This window comes from Aptenodytes forsteri, unplaced genomic scaffold (genome assembly GCF_000699145.1).
Source record: "Aptenodytes forsteri isolate BGI_AS27 unplaced genomic scaffold, ASM69914v1 Scaffold254, whole genome shotgun sequence".
Classification (NCBI taxonomy): domain Eukaryota; kingdom Metazoa; phylum Chordata; class Aves; order Sphenisciformes; family Spheniscidae; genus Aptenodytes; species Aptenodytes forsteri.
Genome location: NW_008794459.1, coordinates 93,816 through 107,790, shown reverse-complemented (window position 1 = coordinate 107,790; position 13,975 = coordinate 93,816). Strand labels below are relative to the sequence as shown.

At 46.3% G+C, this 13,975-nt stretch overlaps 1 protein-coding gene across 1 annotated transcript in view; it reads left to right on the top strand.

The window, feature by feature from the left end:
- The window catches only part of NUP98 (nucleoporin 98), a 38,586-nt gene extending 24,620 nt beyond the window's left edge, over window positions 1-13,966 (top strand). The window contains exons 20-32 of the mRNA XM_009290872.2: window positions 1,656-1,832; window positions 2,615-2,768; window positions 4,059-4,479; window positions 5,309-5,538; window positions 5,849-6,118; window positions 6,737-6,894; window positions 7,252-7,395; window positions 8,891-9,033; window positions 9,648-9,869; window positions 10,823-11,064; window positions 11,576-11,730; window positions 12,198-12,309; window positions 12,883-13,966. Coding sequence (XP_009289147.1) covers window positions 1,656-1,832; window positions 2,615-2,768; window positions 4,059-4,479; window positions 5,309-5,538; window positions 5,849-6,118; window positions 6,737-6,894; window positions 7,252-7,395; window positions 8,891-9,033; window positions 9,648-9,869; window positions 10,823-11,064; window positions 11,576-11,730; window positions 12,198-12,309; window positions 12,883-13,100 — 2,646 coding nt within the window. The 3' untranslated portion in view covers window positions 13,101-13,966. The remainder of the gene's footprint in view (window positions 1-1,655; window positions 1,833-2,614; window positions 2,769-4,058; window positions 4,480-5,308; window positions 5,539-5,848; window positions 6,119-6,736; window positions 6,895-7,251; window positions 7,396-8,890; window positions 9,034-9,647; window positions 9,870-10,822; window positions 11,065-11,575; window positions 11,731-12,197; window positions 12,310-12,882) is intronic.
- Window positions 13,967-13,975: the final 9 nt, after the last annotated feature.

Genomic DNA, 13,975 nt, shown 5'->3' with positions numbered 1-13,975 from the left:
CCCTCCTCTGGACCCGCTCCAACAGGTCCGTGTCTTTCTTATGCTGAGGGCTCCAGAGCTGGACGCAGTGCTCTAGGGGGGGTCTCCCCAGAGCAGAGCAGAGGGGCAGAATCCCCTCCCTCGACCTGCTGGCCACGCTGCTTTGGATGCAGCCCAGGATACGGTTGGCTTTCTGTGCTTTCCTTGCTCATATATATGCATTGCTCCAGAGCATTGCTTCAGCAGTCTGTACGTTGTTGCTTCTGGAAACCAAGTAAGCTGTAAGCATGAATCTTTCACAGGACACTCATATCTAAGCAACAGTGGATGGTTAGACTGGAGCAAAAACAGTGCACTGGAGCCCAAGTTTGGGGTTAGAGCCCATCAGGAACCACCAGAAGGCCATTCAGCTGACATGGTGCACAGGCTGGTTACTCCTGGGCCAGGTGCTTCTTTCGGGTTGGCCTGTTAGCTGCACAATACCAGGGATGAATGGCATTCTCCAGGGTTTTTTTGTCCTTTCAAATAGTTTCTGGTAGCAGAGCTGACAAATAGTTGAATGGCTTGCAGTGCTCTGTCACGTTCTGTGGTTTGGTACCGGGTGCTCGGGGGGCTCGCTGCTGTCACCACGATCAGCAAGCTGGGCAGAACTAGAGGTGATGACAGTGGTCAGAGTTAATTTCTGATGTCTGCTCATTGTACTGGCTGAACGTTTTCTGGCCCTGCTTGGGGTGTGAGTACAAGTTGTCTTAAGCAGTTGAAGGTGTGTAGAGGTCACCTCAGGCTCATCACAAAGGTGATGCCATGTGATTGCCTTCAGAAAAATAATAAAATTCTTCCTCCTGCCTTGGACTAGTAGCAGAGATGAGAAATTGAGCTGCAGATTGGAAGAGAACTACTATATTTAACTTTCTAACTGCTGATGTGCTAGTGATAAGTAGAATATAATTCGAAAAACCCCACAACTTTCCAGTCCAATGACGGTTGTGTCCTGCTTTAAAATTTAAAAAAAAATATTTTACATATGCATGTGCACACACACGCACTCTGTGACGCAGTCTTCCGTGATCTTGAAGGGGCTCGTGTCCATTTAAAACTTCTATTAAGTTCTTTGTGGAATATAAACTCAACTTTTTAAATTTGTACTATCTCACAGCTGGGGAAACAAAGCAAGTATTACTGTGACTGTTTATCAACCACCGGTGGTACCACACATTAATGCTGGAGAATCGCTACTTTTAAACTGGTCGCTCAGTCATCTAAAATGTCCCAGGTTGAACTTAGGCACAGGAAACTTTTCTTTGTGTGATAGCATTTTGAGGGAGAAGGGGAGAAAGGCAGGATGCACAAAACTCTCTTCCTTTTTGTTGGTCACATGAAAAATGGAAAGCTGAAGAATAGTTTCTTAAACTGAATGGCAGAACTTGGTGAACTTCAGGAGGGCGTTACTGAACTGTGACTTCTCCTTCACTGTAACTTGCACTGTTATCTTACAACTCTGAAGAAAACGGGAATAGGTTGTATATATTCATCCCTAAACTTAATGTGGAGTCTTGACACAAGCAAGGGAGTACTCCGCTTCATTTGCAGGTGATTGTTGAAACTATTAAATACTCTTTCTCGGCAAACTCTTGTAATCTGTTGTTGTCTGACATGACCTCTGCGTGTGTCCGCAGACCCCAGAAGTGGAGCAGCTGGGCAGGGTTGTGGAACTGGACAGCGATATGGCAGACATCACCCAGGAGCCTCCCCAGGAGTCCACCGTAGAAGATAAGATGATAGAAGAGCAGGAGGCTGTGCCTGCTTCGACTCACATCGTGTCAACCCTGGGTATTAACCCCCATGTCTTGCAGGTGAGTGTCTTACAATTTCCCGTCTCTGAAAGAGAGGACTTTGTAGTAACTCTCACTAACCTCGCAGTTTGCCTTCCCCAAGGGTACTTATATACCAACTTGTAATAAACTATACATCACGCCTATAGTATGATTAAAACTTACATGTTAGACTTAACGTGTTTCTGTGGTAAACCTCTATAGACGTGAAAAGCTTAATGCAGAAATGAAAATGGTGTTAAGGCTAGAATTCAGACTGCCCACACTTAAACGTTTGCAAATGTGATAAGCTAAACTAATACCTAGGCAGGACTGTCTTGGGCCCAGTTTGTGGAAAACAAGGTAATAGGTTAACTGGTCTTGATTTGGGCTTTGGTGTTGATGTTTTTACTTGTTTGGTGAAAGGACAGTCCCTCGAACACTTGCAGACTTCTACCTGTGTTAATAATTTGTAAGGAAAAAATAGCGCTGGAGTTAGTACTTAAGCTGAAAAACAAGTAGATAGAGCTAAGATCTAAGAAAACGTGATTATTTTGGGACTCCACACCCATCCTAACAAGAACTGTGACACTGATTTAACTAGTAATTTGTAAAAAATTTATCATCAACTGACAAGCTTGCTCTCGGTTCTCCAGAACTGTGTGCTTTCACTGTTACTTGAAATATTTGTGGCATGAGTGCATTGTTTGGTCATGTGCAACACGTAGACGTTATCTTGGTTGGGAAAGGAGCTGATTAGATCAGCTAGCTGCTGCTGTGAGAGCGATTACTAATTCGCAGGCTTGACTTAATCACCTTTTTAGATTATGAAAGCTTCCTTACTTGCTGATGAAGATGACCTAGATTTGATCCTGGATCATTATCCTGGGAAGCAACCTGTAAAAATGGATACTTCTCAAGAGATCTGTTCTCCGAGGCTCCCTATTTCAAAATCACAAGGACAGAAAAGATACTCAGGTATTGTGAGAAATCACATACTGCGTGAAGAAAGAGTTTAATTCTGATATTGACAGGCAAAATCCTATCACTGGCTGAACATACGGCAGAACAGTTGCGCACTGTGGTGGGTTAGCTTTGGCCAGCAGCCAGATGCCCACCCAGCCACTCTCACTCCCCCTCCTCAACAGGACTGGGGCAGGGGGAAATTGGATGAAAAATTGGTTGAGATAAAAACAGGGAGATTGTTTTGCTTGTGACAGTAACTGGTAAGCAGACTTGACTTGTAAAATTAATTTATTGCCAGTTAAAATAGGTTTGGGTAGTGAGAAACAAAGACAAATTAAAACAACACTTTCCTACCCTTTCCCAGGCTCAACTCCCCTCCTTCATTCCTGACTCCTCTACCTCCTCCCCACCCCAGCGGGGAGGGGGAATGGGGGGGTTGTGCTCAGTCCATAGCAGTTCCTCTCTGTCACTCCTTCTTCCTCATACTCTTCCCCTGCTCTAGCGTGAGTCATCTCCCAAGGGCTGCGGGGAAAATACCTGCTCTGGTGCCGGAGCACCTCTTTCCCTCCTCTTTCTCTTGACTTGGTGTTCACGCTGCTGTTTTCACTTTTCTTTTTCTGCCTGTGTGGCATTTTCTGCCCTCTTTTAAGTTCTCACAGAGGCACCATCAACTTTGCTGATAGGTTCATAGGTGCCACAGACTCCCCTGATGGGCTCAGCTGTGTCCAGCACAGGGCAGCCCCTGGCCTCTTCTCACAGAGACCACCCCTGCAGCCCCCCCGCTACCAAAACCTTGCTGTTTACACCCAATGCAGCCACTAACTGGTGATTTCAATAGGAATAATACCTCTAATAACAAGCATGGAGTTGCTTCCTGAATTAAATGGGCAGACCTGAGATGTTTCTGTGGGGACAGTTTCAGCCCCGCTCCTGTTAATAGCAATCAGTGTCTACTTTCTCTGTGAGATGCTTCTGTTCTAATGGTCTAACTATGTCAACATCTGTTAAATTAGTGACTTCTTTGGAAACTGCCGGTTTTGGGGTGAGACTGTGTATGTACTGTTCTTGGTATAATACCGTGTGCTTTTGTTTGGGTAATGCAAATTCGGGCTGTGCATGGTGGGTTTTGCGGTTCTCAGTACTGCAAATAATCATGCCTAGCTATGCGTTACCGTCACAAACCATGGCAAATGTTTTCACTGGCTGCTCAAGTACTAAAATACCTTTAAAATACCAGAAATGTACTGCCTGAAAAGTGAGTACCCCATTCACTTAAGCGTTCTTCCTGCTTCTTCCCTCTAGTTGGTGGGCTGCTGCAGTCAAAATTTGCTAATGTAATTTTCCAACCGCCGAGTGCTGCCCTGCAAGATTTCAAGGGACCAAGGACTTCGAGCAGTCCCCCTTCTGTTGCCCTTTGGTCGGCGACTTCTCCATTAGCGTCTGCATTCTCTGTACCACCATCGGTCCCTGAGGTACAGATGAAAACGGTCGGTGTCCGCAGGCAGCAGGGGCTTGTACCTCTGGAAAAGTCTGTCACCTACGGAAAAGGGAAGCTACTGATGGATATGGCACTCTTCATGGGGCGCTCATTTCGTGTTGGTTGGGGACCCAACTGGACACTTGTCAATTGTGGAGATCAACTGAGTGGATCAAGTGAAATGGAAGATCTTCAGTGTGAGTCCGTGGAATATGGATTCCTGCCAGCTCCTGTTGCTCCAAAATTGTGAGTAGTAGTTTCCTTCAGGATGGTTCTGACATATTCTCTCTTCACGTTTGAAAGGATCTTGACTGTAGGTCGATACTTTTTTGAAATTCAGCTTAATATTCCTTCTGATACGCAGAAGTGGTGCAAGATCATGTTAGTCATGGAGATTTCCTTCAGATTGCTACTTTACAAAAATCTGTATCTCGAAGAACTGGAATGTCGTAGTAAGAGCAGTTATTTTTTTTAACAAGTAAATAGCACTGTCATCCAGCAAAAGGTTAAAGGAGGAAGTTCAAAATTGTTGTCCAGGAAGCTTCTCATCTGCTGATGAATCCCCCTGAGGATATCTGCACTACTCAAGAAATTTCTTGTTTAGCTTCTGAATTCAGATGCCTTCAATTCTGCTTGTGTATAAAGCAGTATACAGACCTTTCCTGGGCTGTGTAACTCCATGCCTAAACTTGACTGGAATATAGCTAGATGTTCTACCATTTAAGTCTTCCAAAAAGCTTGTTCGGTTGATGTTCTCCAGCATATCTGATTTGCTGAGAGAATGAGGTGCTCTCACAAAATGCACTGGGGTATGGTAAGGTGTGCTAATTGCCTTTTGAGAGCTGGAAGCACCCAGTTCCGTGAGGTTTATTTGCCAAAGTCTGGTTCTGAATCCCAGGCTGTGTAACTAGGTTCTTCGTACCTAGCTGTTGACCTTGGATCATATGTCTTACTGTCTTTATGTTAAAATTAGGACAAGCTGCACAATGCAGCTGCTCCATGATGGGTGCAGTTCACTCGCACGGAGAACGATTCAGAACACTGCTACCTGTTTTTATCTTCTTTTTTCCTCCAGGCTCTCAGAATCCTCTTTCAAGGTTCATGTGGAGAAGCTGAGCTTAGAACAACGGAAGATGGACAGAGACAAACAGCTGTATCTCATCCCTCTGGAGATAAAGCTGAAACACAGCACTGTCCATATGGATGAACACTGTCCTCTTCTAGCGCCCAACCCAGGAGTTTCTGCTATTCACGACTATGCTGACTGGGTTAGGAAGGCATCCGAGGATCCTGCTGTGACAGAAAGTGAGTGTGGAATAATTCTTTTCACAGTGGTGATAGTGAATCTGGAAAACTGTCCAGTTCAGATGAATTTCAGGTTGCATCAGAGCAGTGAATAAAACAGAATAATTGACTGTACCTCGGCATTCTTTCTGAAAGCATAAACATGGCTGGTTGCATTTGGGGAGCTAGCTGACATCCTGCATTGACTTGTAACAGTAGGATATCCTTTAAGATACCCTACAAGGTTATGCTTATAATCTTATATGAGTCCTCTCTAAATATTCTTCTGTATGTTTTTATTCCTGATGACTGAATAACTCTGTCCTGACAGCTGTTGTGAAGCACTGGTGCTTGACATGGACTCTATGTGAAGCGATTTGGGGGAACCTGAAAGAGTTAGAGGCCAGCTTGGAGGAACCCAGTGAATACATCCTAGCCCTGGAGCGCAGGAAAGCCTTCTCTCACTGGCTGTCGGAGACTGCTGCGGGACGAATTGAGGAGGAAGTCTCTTTGTCCCGACACGGTAATCACGTAGAGGCTGTGTTCAGCTGCCTTACTGGGAAGAGAATTGGTGAAGCTTGCAGGCTGGCACAGCAGTCAGGTAAGATGCTTAAATCTCTCAGCTTTTTGGGGGGAGAAGGAAGGGAGATACAAAGAGAATTTAAACTTCGAGAGCTCTGATAGTAACTGGCCACTCTGAGTACGGAGTTTTCCCTTGTCAGACAGTGATTAAGGTGGGGCTGGCTTGTCTACTTGCTGCTTGAGTACCTGGTCATATTTACGCTGGCTTACCTGTCAGCTCTCCTGGAGTTAGGAAGTGATGCTGTATTGCATTTGGAACTGTTTTTTTGCATAGTATCTCCTTTGAAAGGAGATACTGTTACTTTTAATTGAGCTGTTAAGCGCTTTACATTTGTTTTAAAAACTTGTATTTTCAGAGCCTAATGGCTAGTTTCATGTTGGTCTTTTATGTCAGCTCAAATCTTAAAACTTTTCCATTCGTTTATCTCCTTTGGAGAGTCTGTCCTTCCCATTCCTTTGTCTTCCCGCCCCCATTCTGGTAGGTGTTTATGGAGTGGTTTATTTCATAAGAAATTGTGCACAAAAAAACAATTGCGCAGCTGTAGGCTGAGCAGAGTGCCCCACAACTCGGAAACAGAGGGCTGTGGCCCTGGTAGACGGGAGGATTTGCCTGATGTGCTGGTGTCTGCTGTTCCAGGTGACCACAGGCTCGCTCTGCTCCTCTCCCAGCTGGCAGGTAGCCAGCCCACCCGGGACCTCCTCACCATGCAGCTGGTGGACTGGCACAGGCTGCAGGCAGACTGCTTCATCCAGGAAGAGAGGTTGCGGATCTTTGCCCTGCTTGCAGGAAAGCCTGTAAGTTTTGTTACTCGGCTGTTTCGTCATTGACTTGGCTTCCCCTTCTTGACAGCGGTACATTTAAGCTGTAGCACTCAACCACAGCATGTGGTACACAGCAGGAAAGGAGTACAAGGTGGTGACGTGGCTTTTTTTTTTTACTCATGTAACCTCTCGCTGTTGCATGCCTGGTATGTACCAACCACTGTGTGATAAGTTAGTAATTAGATTAAAGTTAGTACACAGCAGGAAAGGAGTACAAGGTGGTGACGTGGCTTTTTTTTTTACTCATGTAACCTCTCGCTGTTGCATGCCTGGTATGTACCAACCACTGTGTGATAAGTTTGACTAAAGTTAGTAATCTGTTTCTTTTAGGTGTGGCAGTTATCAGAGAGAATAAGTATCAACGTGTGCTCACTGCTGGACTGGAAGCGTTGCATGGCTGTCCACCTCTGGTACCTGCTTCCTCCAACAGCTTCTATTTCCAAGGCACTCGCCACGTACGAGTTGGCATTTCAGGTAGGTCAGTCATGCCTGGGTAAAAGGAGATCTTACTCGGTACCACTGACCGTCTGATGCTGCACTGAGACTTCTGTGAGCAGTCAAGTGTCGCTGCGGAGGTGCTGAGTATGGAATTGCATACGGGTTCATTATTTCAGTTGTCACAGCATCGGATTCCTTCACCAGCTTCAGTGAAGAGTTTTTGCAGCAGTTCACTTCGATAGGAGTGTTCCTTCCCCCACTGGAATAGGAGTAAAGCACCGGGGTTGAACCCGTTGGTAATTCTAGTCACTCGAGAAGCTTAGGACCTGCTCTTTGGGGTGTTCTGGTAGTGACTTATTTAAAGCATTATCTCCCACTGATTGAGTGTTTCCAGGGGTTTGATGGCTAGACAAAATTAGGAGGATGGGTAGTGGCCAGCAGCAGGAGGGCCATTTGAGCTAGGTGGCCAGTCAGTTTTCCCAATGTGATGATTAATACTATACACGCTCTTTCTACAGCAAGCGTGGAAGCTGTCCTACAGACAGTGTGTGGCTGCATGCATTATGCAAAGCCTTGTTTGTTGCTGTAGAGCTGTCAGGCTCTGTATACAGAAAGACAAAGGGTTCTGTTGAAAAAAGTGTTCAATCATTTAACTAAAGATAGTTCAGCCCTTGATCTGTATGCCCAAAGATAGCCCAAGCACAGCCCAAGTCTGGTAACTTCTAATTGATACGCATCAGCTTAATGCTGCAGGAATATTTAGTGTTATCTTTGTACGCAGTATGTCAGTATAAAGTGCTCATCACTTCAAAATGCCAAGCTTTAGTTTTATCATGACTTGAACTCAAGATAATGCTACGAGGTTAGAACGTGGGGGTGGTCTCCCTGCAGCCTGATGATGTGGTGGAAAAGTGGATACAGCTCACTTCCAGAACCTCATGTAGGAGGGCTAATAACTGGAAACCAGCAGGACGTGGAATGCTCTTCCGAACCCAGATCTAGTGTTCTTACCAGCAGTGAAAATGTCAGGAGGATTTTGGTGACCCGGACTGGTTAGATGGTATGAAAGACAACTGTTCTCTTGCAGTTCAGTGCCCTGTAAAACGGTTCTTGTCGACTCGGTGCCGCTCGCTTAGCTGTCCAGACTCTGCTTAGCTGCGGAGGGAGAGAAAGCTTGCAGGGATGCACCGTCTTTCATTTGATCGAGTCATATGTGGTTTTCCAGCTATGCAATCGTTCAGGAATACAGGTTGTGTGTATGCGAGAGCTGACTATACCCCCACACAGTGGCTTTTAAGAGCTCAGCGTGAGATGAAATTAAGCCTGCCAAAGCATTTTGGGTTTAGTTTTTTCTCTTTAGCATCATGTTAGTATATAGTTGGTGTGTAAGTTTTAACTGCAGGTGCAGTAGGGTTCACCTTTACTTTGAAGCAGAAAACATGCTCGTGAGCCTGCTGAGCTGTGTGGAATTCAGAGTGCGGTTTTGTTCAGAGTACTGTCTTTAAACTTACTTCTGAAACTATTTCTTTAGAACACACCAGAGTGTGAAAAATATGCCTGCTGTCCTCTGCCTCCTTACCTAGAAGACGCTGGTTGTGTAATTGAAGAAGACGATAGCGCAGGAAGACCTCTGAGAGATGTCTGTTTCCATTTGTTAAAGCTCTACAGTGACAGGTAAATGGGTAAATAGTTCAAAAGCTATTTAGAAAAATCTTGATCAGTCAGTGACTTCTTGAATTCCCAAACCAGGGGTATGAAATCAGCTTTAGTGTTTACTGAACCTCTTACAGTAGTCAAAAATCTGCCTTGCATGTACACCCTTACAGAACGTGGTGACACTGTCACTGCTGGTGGTCGTATAGATGATGAAATTTAGGCTTTGCAGCACGTTTGTGGAGTGGTTTTTTTTTTCTTATGCGTTTCCTGTGTCTGAAGAGTGCAGTAATCATGCTTCACCACAGTTGCCTTTTTTTGAAGGCATTGAGAAATCTGCAGGAGGAGCACATACAAAAGAGAAGGTTGTGACGGTCTGGATGCAGACTCAAAAGAAGAGCAAAAGGATTTTAACAGTTGCTCCTTGCAGGTTTTCTTTTTTCTTTTTTCTTTTTTCTTTTTTTTTTTTTTTAATTTTATTTTAAAAAAAAACAAAACCAAAACCCACACCCATGTAAATCACATATATGGAATAATTGGAGGTGGGTGAAGGGAAGGAACTAGGTAGCACCAAGTTCTGATTTTGTTATGTGGACACAATTAGCCATTTATGTTGCGAATATTTTTCCCTACAGGCGCTATAATCTCGACCAGCTGCTTGATCCCAGGAGTGTAACATCTGACCCTCTGGACTATCGTCTCAGTTGGCACCTGTGGGAAGTGCTCAGAGCCCTGAATTACACCCATCTATACAAGCAGAGTCAAGGAGTGCTGAATGCTAGCTACGCTGCCCAGCTGGAAAGTGAAGGCCTTTGGGAATGGGCAGTTTTTATACTGCTGCATGAGCCTGATACGCAGTGAGTAAAAGATTTTTTTTTTTTTTTGCCTTGAAAATAATGTGTTGTCTGTTTTAAAGGCCTGTTAGGTATACCGTAATTATCATGGCTTCTCTCACATTAAACTGGAATGTCACAGCTGGAGAACTTCATGCCACTTGTAAAAAAAATTGTGTGCCGGGATTACGAAGTGGCGTGAATAATTCTGTTTAGTTAAATGTCTTGTTAGTTGTTAAATAGTATTGTATTGTAATGACTAACTCCTGGACTGTGCTATAGAAGCAGATCTGGCAGTCACTTTGATATCCTAGGGCTGTGTATCTTGTCTGTGGCTCAGCAAGCTTACAATGTTCAAGAACGTGTCCTGAAAACATCGTTAATGCGAAATACTGTAACTGTTCCCACTGGAGCCGAACAGAAGCAAGCGCGTTTGAAAGGAAAGCTTGGGAATCACCAAAATGCATGTTTTGCTTCTGTTGTGAGATACGTACTTCACAAAAAATTGTCTTAAACTTGTAAATAATGCATCTTTTCTGGAAAGGTGTCTCTTGCTGTTAATGTTTACAGCTACCATTAATACACTGCGGTAGAATTTTTCTTCTAGCCGATAACTTCAGATAGAGCCTGTGTATTTATTTGTAGGGGCCTGGATTGTACTTAAATGTTTTTAAGCTTACAACATTTAAGATGTTACAAAACACTAGCGATGGCTTCTTTCTTAGTGATTAACCTGTACTGAAGTGATTCAACTGGTTTCAGACCTTTTCTTAACACCCTACAGTAAGGCTGTTCAAGGCCCGGCGAGGCCGGCTTTTGCCTTCTGTTAGGCCTGTGCCTCTGCCGTCGCCAGTAAGTGTAATGCAGTTCACTGCTGCCTCGTTCAGTCCTCGGCTGCTTGTAGTGAAGTGTATCTTCTGATGGGGTGATATGAAGGACCGCTTGCTGAAATAAGGCCTTGTCCTCTCTTCCCCCAGCGTACGAGAGAAGGCAGTGCGCGAACTCCTGAATCGGCATTGCGTTCTCTCTGAGACGCCAGAGTCTCGGGCCAAGGAGACTTTTCTGACGCAGGGGCTCTGCATCCCCCCGGAGTGGATTCATGAAGCAAAAGCAGTTCGAGCAAGGATGGAGGGCGACAAGCATAAAGAAGCCCTCTTCTTGTTCAAGGCTGGGCACTGGAACCAGTGTCACAAGCTGGTTGTCAGGCACTTAGCCTCAGGTGAGTCTGCTCTCCTCCTAATTTTTTTCATTCTGTCTTTTGAACAGCAACATAAATGCAGTAGGAACAAAAGTCATTGGGTGTTCAATAATACGAAGGGGTAGGGCTGTGTTTCTAGCAACGGGGTTAGTAGAGTGGCTGGCTGTTTCAAAATAGCTCTCCTGATACCCGGTGTGGTGATGATTCGCTGCAGACACGTGAGAAGGGCAGTGCTTAACCCTTCTGCACATCCACCTTCCTGTGCCAGAAGCGCCTCAGGGAACGAGGGCAGCGGTAGCATTCCTGGAGCCCCGATCCTATGTGTGTCCCTACTCTTGGAAATGGGATGGCCTTAGACTTGCCTTTTGTAGGTCGTAAATCAAGTAAGCATGTCTGGCCGTGGCTGACAGTGTCAAGGAATTACAAAACTGCCTGAGAGTACAGTCCATTAGTCACTTTTTCTTTAACAGTCAGTGTTCCTGACTTGTAAGAAACCCTTTTGCTCTGTTACTGATATGTTTATTCTCTTTAGATGCTATTATTAATGAAAACTACAAGTACCTAAAAGGATTCCTGGAAGATCTTGCCCCTCCAGAGCGTAGTGCACTCATCCAGGACTGGGAGATGGCGGGGCTGGTCTACCTAGATTACATCCGTGTTATTGAGATGCTTGATAGGATTCAGCAGGTAACAGACTAAAACAGTTGTATTTTTCCCTGCAGTTTGGAAGCTCGTACACATTCTTGCTTTTAGAATAACCTCTTGCTGTTCAGCGCTAATGTTAGTGTTTCCCTTCGGCAGACACTAGCAAACAGAATATGGTGCATCTCTGAAAATACAGAGAGATTTGGTAGATACTGTCAAAATAAGACGAGGGCTCTGCCCTGCAAACATGCTCTATGTAGCATGACAGTGAGGTAGGAGAAGGAGCAACACTAGCGGTTAGCTAGTTAGCGGGGAGTCTGCATGTCGGTCCCCTCCGACTCAGTTCCAGACTTCCCATTTCCCCCATTTCAGGTGTAAACTTCAAACAGGTTTTAGCGTAGATTGTCTTCGGTTGGGTAGATTTGGCTTAGTGAACTCGGGCAGTCCGCAAGCGATTCTGCTGAAAGGCTTTGGATGACGCGGAGGCTGACTCTCTGCTTTGCTTTCAGCTGGATTGTTCCACCTACGAGCTGGAGCGGTTACATACCAAAGTGACGTCGCTGTGCAACAGGATAGAGCAGATCCAGTGCCACAGCGCGAAGGACCGTCTGGCTCAGTCAGGTACGGTGACATCAATATCTAGCAGCCCACTGGGAAAGCCGGTATTACAGCCTAGCGCAGCTGGTACCGGCTGTCAGCTGGGCTGCCGGCGTATCTGTCCCTTTGCGTGTGCCGAGGAGGAAGGCTGTGGTTGGGGAGGTGAGCCGAGTGTTGCTCCAGCTGTACGTACAGCTGTTGGTCATCATTTCAGGCAGTTTTTGTTGCCTGGTTGATGTGGCGTCCAGTGTCTGGTCTCTTGCAACTGTCTCCTGATAAGCCGTAAAGTGCCAAATAAAGCGTGAGCGTACTTGCAGAGAACAGTCTGGTCTAAGGAATAAGGCCAAATTTTTATTCTACTCTTGGAGGAAGTCTGTACGGAGAGAGGAGGTTCACTGCTGGAGCTGAGGCGGGGCCAGGTCACACTAGGGCATGGTTCCACCAACCCAGCCAAATGCCTTTGCTCCAAACTTCCCTGTTGAGTCGCCGTTTGAGTTCACCCCTCTGCGGGGTGAGCTCCTAAATGCTCGGTGCTGGCTCCTGCTCCGGAGCGTGGTGTGGAGCGTGCAGAAACACTCTTCTTCCTGCTCTTTCCAGATATGGCCAAGCGCATTGCTAACCTGCTGCGGGTGGTCCTCAGCCTGCAGCACGCCCCAGAGCCCGTCTCCGACTCCACGCCTGACCTGCAGCGCGTCCCTCTTCGCCTGCTCGCTCCCCACATCGGACGGCTGCCTATGCCCGAGGACTATGCCTTGGAGGAGCTCCGCAGCCTCACCCAGTCTTACCTACGGGAGCTGACAGTAGTGACTCATTGAGGAAGACTCCCTTCCAGGATGGACAGTTTTTACCATTTGTTAACCCTTACCCTTGTTCTGAGGGCGAACAACCTCTAGCCACGCAGGTTTTTCCATAGAGGTGTAAAACAGCTTTAGTATGTGGGCTAACGCAGGAATTTTTGTAACCTGGGGGAGCATTGAGACTGCTTGGACCTTGCTGGCTGGCACCCTCAACCACACAACATTTTCCTAGAATCAATAAAGCACCTCTTGCCGAACCTGTCTGCAGGTGAGATTGTACCTGTGGAGGGGGGCACGGTGTGGGCTTCGTCTCCTGGCAGATCCTTTCCACTCCCTCCGCTACGGCGCAGAGGATGGTGAAGCAAGTTCTGGGACAGTTTTCCGTGGGCAGACTCCCGCTTTGTTGGGGCTGCACTTGGTAAACCGATGAACCTTTGGCACCTGAACTGACCGCGGATAACCTTTAACTGGGGCTTTATGTTAAAAGTTTGCTCGGTGGGTGGGGTGGGGGGGGAGAAGAAACTAAGTTCAGAAGCGTCTTTTTCCAGCATTCTGTTGCCAATTTGGAGACCTGCGAACGTGTTGCTTCTCTCACTTCTCCATCCTCCATCTCCAAAAACAAAGCGAGCTACTTCCCTGACCCAGGAGGAGGGGAGGTGACACCTGCGTGCGTGCCTTACGGCGAGCTCTGCGCCGTGCAGGCCTCTGAGGACGGACATCTCCTGGGTCCCGCACGCAGTAAAACACAGGAGCTTGTCCTAACACTTGCCGCGTTCCAGGACTCCGGGCTTCTGATGGGAGGGGGCAAATTCCGCGCCCAAAGCAAAACTGCCAAAAGAGGTCACCTGCCCAGGGAGCAGAGCAGCCTGGCAGCCCAGGCACTTCAGACTGCC